At 41.6% G+C, this 7,966-nt stretch overlaps 1 protein-coding gene across 4 annotated transcripts in view; it reads right to left on the minus strand.

The window, feature by feature from the left end:
• Positions 1-7,966, minus strand: part of trim36 (tripartite motif containing 36) — a 24,011-nt gene that overhangs the window by 4,012 nt on the left and 12,033 nt on the right. For all 4 annotated transcript variants that reach the window (XM_020602471.1, XM_020602472.1, XM_020602473.1 and 1 more), the window contains 8 exons: positions 7,578-7,724; positions 6,233-6,328; positions 5,045-5,182; positions 4,800-4,915; positions 4,280-4,401; positions 2,674-2,791; positions 2,386-2,591; positions 404-587 (listed from right to left, as the gene is read on the minus strand). In XM_020602471.1, coding sequence (XP_020458127.1) covers positions 404-587; positions 2,386-2,591; positions 2,674-2,791; positions 4,280-4,401; positions 4,800-4,915; positions 5,045-5,182; positions 6,233-6,328; positions 7,578-7,724 — 1,127 coding nt within the window. The remainder of the gene's footprint in view (positions 1-403; positions 588-2,385; positions 2,592-2,673; positions 2,792-4,279; positions 4,402-4,799; positions 4,916-5,044; positions 5,183-6,232; positions 6,329-7,577; positions 7,725-7,966) is intronic.

The raw sequence follows: 7,966 nt of genomic DNA on the forward strand, positions 1-7,966 counted from the left end.
CCAAGAGCCGGGGTCTGTCGGAGGTTTCTTCCGTTAAAGGGAGTTTTTCCTCCCCACTGTCGCCAAGTGCTTGCTCAAGGGGGGTTTGTTGGGTTTTCCCTATGTAATAATATTGATAACAGTAAGGTCTAGACCTTACTTTGTAAAGTGTCCTGAGATGACTTTTGTTGTGATTTGGTGCTATACAAATAAAATTTGATTGGATAATTTTATATTCAGACACACTGCATGTTTAACAAGACGCCAGTAGGCTTCCATACTAGGTAATTTCTGCCTCAATTTGTCTCTAAACGATGTACTTGCTCTTGAGAGAAAATGTCACACTGAGGCTCACAACAGTAATTTGTTATGTAGCTAGAAATTTCTTTGTACTAAGTCCCAGTGTGGTCGGTTTTTGCCATACCTTCCCTGAGAGATGCCCGTGTCCCCTATTATGTAGTCTAGGGTGATGTAGCTGCCTGTCTGCACACGTTCTGCTGCGAGGAGGAAGGCCATGCCAGCTATGCTCTCCACAGTGTCACGTCGATCGTTCAGAATGAGTCGCTCCGTGCTGCAGCCACACTTGTCGCTGAACAGAAAACTGAAAGCTGTGTGAAGAGATAAGGAGCAGACGAGGATGAGAAACTGGAACAAGCACAGGGAAGGTGTGCAAGTCAAGGAGGCGGAGCAGACGAGGATCTATCAAGTTCAGAAGAGATTTGTTGAGTGCAGACACACACACACACACACACACACACACACACGTAAGTGGCCAAAGGGTGACACATGGGGGCGCCAAACCATAATCTTTAAGCTATACAAAGACCCAACTTCATATCTCCATACAATAAGGACCAGCAGCCTGATGTTCTATACTAATATTCCTATTCTACATGCATTTATTAAATAAAAAAAAAAATCTGGGCTTTGGACCATAAACCAAAGCGCGCGCACACACACACACGTTCATTCAACTATGCCATGCAATCTGAGATCAGGGAATGTGCATGTCTTTAGGGAAGTCTTAACAAGGGCACACCAATATAAGCCAGCCTAAAGGATGAACAGACAGTACTGTAGTTTAATGCACAGTCATGTAGCAGAAGATTTAATTAATGCCATACATTCAAGCTTATAGCCTCCAATAATGAAATATGCTTTTGTTCAGATATTCATACAATTGCTTTCTTAGACTTGGCAGCACCTGCAACAGAAATCTGCCCCAATGACACAAACTTTAAAGTCTTCAGTAGCCATGGGCTCAAGAGAGAGTTCAGGATGAGATTCCACCTCATCACTGATGCAAAAAACGGGTCACAGAAAAGTGGATGCTCTAATCACAATGCAAATGACAGCTTACACAGGACAAAGTACAGCCACATCAGATCAGAGTGATGCATCATGTATGTAACAAACTGGTAGTCACTTTTACATATCACTTTCAACACGGCACAGCAGTAACAGATAAGCACACACGCAAGATTTCAAGGTCTCATGGTTGTGGCAAATATCGCACATGTAGGGTCTCTGTCACAGGTAAATCTGAATGAAGCCATGAGGAACACTTGTGTAAAAGTGACCTCTGTCTGAACGACAAAGCTTTGGCTTCAAGTAACTGACTGAAGCCAGCCATGTCGCATATCCCATGTCTGAAGAGGGTTAAAGTGACACAGCCTCATAATGCAATGCAATTGGAATTCAAGTTCAGGAAATTCATTTTTAATGAATTCTACCTTGTGTCTGTCAGGCAAGCTTAAAGTGCCAGCAACAGATGCCACTGCGAGTCTTTCTTCCAAGCTGTTCACCACCATTCACTCCCACACACTATATTGGTATCAGCCATCTGAGAAACAAAAGCCATTATCATGGTGTTAAACTCAAAAAAAGCCTCACTGTGCTTCCATTACCTCCAGCATGTATGGTACAACAGAATTCTACATTTAAAAACCATCTACCTGTACAACCTCTCTAAAAAGCAAGGCCAATGCTCAACACGCAAACAGAAGTAAAGGGGATAGAGGAGCTTAGCTGTTCCCTTGGCCAAAAGAGGCCCAACAACAGGGGCTGGTTCTTTGATAGCCAAGAGCTTAAGCCCGCACATAATTACCATTTTGTGCATTAATTAATACACTTGGCATCAGCAACAATAATGGCTTGTATTTAATGAAGTCTTTCCAAAAAAAAAAATTATACACATCTCTCTGTGCAGTCCTCATGTTTGACAGCCTTTAAAAAGAAATCATTAACATTCCATCTTCAAGGACTAAACATCTTCACGCTGGCTCAACACATTTTTTTCCCCCCCCACACTTCCTTTTCTATTTATGGCCAAGTAAAAACAAAGAACCACCATTAATAGGGCAAAACGGTAAGCCATCTGGGAAACCTCACACCTCTCAGGCTTACCAGGTGCAGGTGGTGTGTGGAAGGTGACCTCAGGACTATAGGGGCTGAACATGGAGTTTCTGCAGCTTCTGACCCTGAAGGTGTACAGGCTGTCAGCGTCCAGGTCAAACACTACAGTGCTGGGACCATATACCCTGTCTGTAGCCCTCCAGACTCTGCTGTCCTCACCATCCTCCTGGGATGGAGACTGGCCTGGGCCTCCAAGTCTGGGGGAAAGATCATAGTTAAGTAATTGCTATATAGCTCGATCATCTTTGTGCGGTTATTTCTTTCTCTGTTTGCTCCCACCTTCTGTACTCAAGCACGTAGTGATCTGTAGGTAGGTGATCATCAGACAGCCTCCAGCAGATTGAGGCCTCATTATAGACTCTGCTCTGGGACAGGTCAATCAGGGGAGGGTCTGGAACTGGAGAGGAGCAAGAATGTGCATGAAGACAAGAAAACCAAGAGATAACACAGGTCATGCTCCAAATGACTTGGTAATTAAACGAGGTTAGCTTCTTTTAGCTGCCTGTGAATGGATCTAAAAATAGCATTTTTGGCAGGTATGTGGTATAAAGAGGACCTAAAACATTCTAGTCCTCAATTTGGCACCGTTGTGAAGTTTTAAACATGCTGCACATGACAGAGGTTAATAGTGAAAAACACCTTAATGGTGATTAGCAAACTACAAGATCTTAACCATAAACAAACTATGAACATTAGGAAATTCCAGTTAAATCCTTCCATCTTAAATCATGTCCAACACTGTACTTCAGTTTTAAGGGTGACAAAGATTAGATTCGTCAGGATCAGGACTGTCCACTCAAGACAATGGACAAGATTGTCTTGCATAATGGAGCCTGTTAATAGGTTTCACACAGATTCACTGCCAGGAACTGCACTTTGCAAGCACCCCACTACTTCCCTGTTCTGTTGTTCTTTCTCATCACATTCATCTTTATCCTCTGTTGGCGGTTCGAAGAATTCCCTGTAAAGCAGCAACCTGCCTAATTCTGAGTACATTTTTTTCCTCCAGAAACCCATTGCAACCATGTAGGTCACCGTCTCTTTATAAACACCATTCTCTTCCTCTAGTCCCCCATTCTCTTTCTTTCGCTTTTGACATTCTCAATCCCTCCAGTCTCTAAAGCAGTTTTCCCTATAGATGGATTTACCCTCGCTGACCTGCGTCACCACTGAGGATCTTTGAGCCTCCAGAGTTACTTAACTAATCCTCAAACGCTGAAGTCTTCTTCATGAGCTTTCATGTATAATTACCAGGGTGTAGCAATACATGATCCAATTCCATACAGGGTTTATAGTTTGATACTCACGATAGTGTCTTTGGTATGTAAATTCACAAAAACAGTTTTCAAACATTTTTCTTATTCAGACAGTTCCCTTATTCTGTATATTAGAATGTCACCAACTCTAGTGAACCACATCAACAAGTCTGTTAAGAAAATAGATCTGGTCTATTACTCCCCTCTTGTGTCAACATAAATTCAATGGGACTTAAAATGAGCCATTTCTCAGTTTCACAATGCATATCATCACCTTTGAGTCACAATATATTGTTCCATGATGCATTGTTACATTAATGTGACTTCCATTCAACTGCTGCATGCTGAACTCTCCAAAAAACATAAGCAGTGATCATAGGTCAGGATTAAATCTGCATTGGACAACGTGAACAATCCTCAATACCACTGTGGTGCCCATGCACATGGGCCTTAACCCTGGCGCTTCCAGTGGAGCTGCTCAGACTGGTTGTACTGGACAGCTTCCAGGTATGAATCTGTGTGGACCTTTGTGCAAACGCTCTCAAATCCACATTCAAGTGCTGAAAATTTCTTTTGGAAAATAAACAGAGCTTGTCAATTTTCCATCTCGCACTAAAATAAAACTGTACCTCCACCAAAGCACAGCTCTTTGAGCAAAGTTTCTTCTCGGGATGTGTCCAGCACAAACTCATCAAAGCAGGGGCCAGCTGCAGGGTGGAAGGTTCTCAGCGACTCTGTGGCTTTCTGGATCCTGAAGACATACAAGACAGATGTAACAACAAAATCATAAGTGTATAAATTCAATTACATGTTTATTATTGAGGTCATAGTTAAAGGTGGTGCTGTACTGGACTACATTATATTCAGAGGTGTTTCTATATTTTTGCCCTCCCCAGCTACATACATGAGAGGGTCAAACTATAATTTAGTGTTGCATTGAGGTGCATACAATTGCACGGGTGTGACTATTCATGGGTCCAGTAATCTCTACATACTGGCCTCTGGAAGCCATTTTACAGATAGCATTTTGTAGTGTATCCATGTTATTAAATATGGCTCTCAAAATCTTAAGTTTAAACATCCTCAAAATACCATTACATTAAACATAAAGTCCAAATGTTGTGATAGCGTAATTATGCTCAGCTGTACCTAACATGCAGCTGCTTTGCAGTCTGTACAAAGCAGGACTGGTCCGTCTCTTTCAGCACCTCTTGAGCGTAGCCCACTAGACCACTGTTCTCCAGCATGCCTTGGTACTCTTCCACCTAAAAGTGTTCATGGTTTATGGAAAGCACGTGTCAACTGTCACTTACAGCAAGAATGATGAGTAAAGAAGCATGCATAGACGCAGAGGACAGTAAACAGAAATTAGATTTAGTCCTAGTATTTCATACCTGGGCCTTGAGTTGCTCCAGGCGGCGGCCACGAGACTGTTCGATGGACCTCAACATCTCCGATTTCCTCTCCTGCAACGTCTCAAACAGACGCTCAAAGTGCTCGTTGGCTCGACGCTCTGCTAGTTGGCCATTTTCCTTTATGAAGGAGCAAAGAACTTTTTGTTTATACAAGAGCAAAGAATGTTCTCTTCACATATACATGATTTCACCTTTGTTTCTTCCCCTCACGGGACTATTGAGGAAACAGCAGTTAGGTACACTTTCACTTACTGCAACTCATAAAAGTTTTATTGCATTCACATTCATTTAGGCCCTGCATCAAACCAACCGACAAATCCAGTATATCCTTGTTCGCATGTTTGTTTAGTGACCTTCCTTTTTTGTACACAGAATGTGTCACAGTTCCATCAACAGACTGGTTCTGAGAAAGCTTTATAAATATTTGTCTTCTGTAAGAAAAGACCACTGTGCAGGATCCAACACATACTGTACATTTATTCAGCTCTCCAGAACTAACAACTGTATTCCCAAATGGTGCAATTTACCTTTTTAACATAGGAAAGACTTTGTCAATACAGCTCATAAGAATCCTCTTTGAGGAGGGGTCTAAAATTAGAAAGCAATTAAATGAGGGGGGGAAAAAAAAAGAATTTAAAAAAGGCCAGTGTTATTCATCTTCTTGTAAGGGGCTGCCACATTGGAGCACGTTTGGTACAGTGGTGTGTGTTTTTTGTTTTTTTTTTAAATTCCAGGTGCCCTTCTTGATGCAATCCTATGGGACAATTTAGAAACACCAATTAACCTAGCCTACATGTGTTTAGACTGTGGGAGGAAGCAGAGTATCCGGAGAAAACCCACATAGGCACAGGAAGAACAAGAACTCTACACAGAAATGCCCCAGGTTTTGAACCCAGAATCTTCTTCCTACGAGGCAGTGCCAACCACTGTGCCGCCCAATTTAAAACCAAACAATATATAATAAAATGGCTTCAAGATGGAGTTCTTTTGACTGGTGATTAATAAGTTAAATGCAATTAACCTGAACACTAAAGCACAATGTCATCCACTGGGAGAGAATGATGATGAAATGATAAAATAAAACTCTGCAGCACATGGTCTGGCATGAAGAAGAAAAAAAAAAAAAGGTTGCTGTGGATCTGCAGCAGCATGAGTCAGCTCTCTTACCTCAGTTTGATTGATGAGCTGCTCAATCTCAGTAATCTGAGTTCTGACTTGGTCCTCTTTACTGATGAGGTAATGGATACTCTTGGCCAGCTTCTCCTGGAGAGAGATTAGCAATATTTACAGTGAGTTCAAGTCTGAAGCACACATACATGGCTGACAAACATTTAATTTGCACAGCTAGGACTGGAGGGACATCTGGCCTTGATGCATAAATTTTCATGCAAAGTGTGCCATTTTAAGCAACAGCACAGATATATCCACTTCTTTTGATATGCTCACAATATTTCCAACTGCAGGTTACAACCTGAAGTATTTTCTGAAAAATCAAAAAGTTGTGGATTTGATGTGCAGCATGTCCTACAGGACAAATTCAGTGCAAGTGGCCTTTACAGCAGATGTAGGACATCACACGTGACTCATTACAGTAACATGACAGTGCATTACTGTACAAAGAAAGCGAAACTACCTCCTGACTAACAAAAGGTTTCTGTGGCATCCGATACAACTTTCAACAATTTGAAGATAAAAGCACACGACATCATGGGGAACAAAGGTCTCGTTAAATATTAAACAGTGTAAGAGATGGCACACAGAGGTCACACAGATTCTGCCTCAACTTGAGCCACATCAAGCCCACTGAGCCAAGTGTTCAGGCCAAAGACATTAAATCACTTTTACAAATTTCAGTTAAAGCGTTTGCAGTTCCTGCTGTTCTTATAGCAACCAAAAAAAAAAAAAATTATAATCCGTTGACATTTTCCCCACAGCAGCCCAAGCAAACACAAACTGAAGTGAATTTTAATGAGTGGCAACAGTATGATGGAACATATGGGAGGTAAATTAGTTTGAGACTGGGCAGATAGCCCGGGTTTCAGTTTTAAACTAAGTGAATGATAGCTACAGCTCAGTGCACGTGAGCACAGGTATACTGTAGGTGAGGCATTAATATTACAGCAGGAGCAGAGATTCAGGGTCCAGTCAGTGAAAGAAAAAAGCTTTTTTGTCAATTCATTTAGCTATGAGCTAACATTGTTCCCACACAACAGGAAGTATTACTCAAATTCAGGTTATTAAAATGCAATCTAAGTCTAATGACACTAAGCTGAATTGGTAAGAATCTCTCGTAGAAATCCTTATCTTTATTTTATACAAGAGATTGTTTCATCATGAGGACAAAGCCTTGTAATCCCAAGCTCCAAGGCTTTGTTTTTAAGCCCATGTCAACAGCGGCATTGTATTCAAGCTCAGTTTTGTTACTCAGTCATCACAGATAACAAAAACAAAGTGTAAAGTGCATGCAACCGACATAAATCAGCACCTTTGGCCCAACTACCAGTTGATGTACCTTGAGAATCTTATAGGCATTGCTCATGGAGGTTACTTTATGGTTGGCGTGGGATCCTCCCAGCTTGCATAGGTGACACACAGGTCGTCTGCAGACCTCACAGTACATGTTCACCTTCTCCATTTCATGCTCCGGACACATGAGCACCTGCAATATTTAGTACAGATTACAGATAGTACAGATTAGTGCACACTGATTTTACACTACAGTGCTCAAAGACTAGGTGGAGTGACTGACTTGTTCCCCGTGAACCACTTGCTGAGGTCAGCAAATTTTTAACTCAAGATCTCTGTCACAAGTAATGTGAGACTACAATGTCGTGTTCTGATCAGCAAAGGGACTGAAAGAGCAATAACAGAGGTTACAGTAATTATAGAAACTGGAACGCG

This window comes from Monopterus albus, unplaced genomic scaffold (genome assembly GCF_001952655.1).
Source record: "Monopterus albus unplaced genomic scaffold, M_albus_1.0 scaffold56.1, whole genome shotgun sequence".
NCBI lineage: Eukaryota > Metazoa > Chordata > Actinopteri > Synbranchiformes > Synbranchidae > Monopterus > Monopterus albus.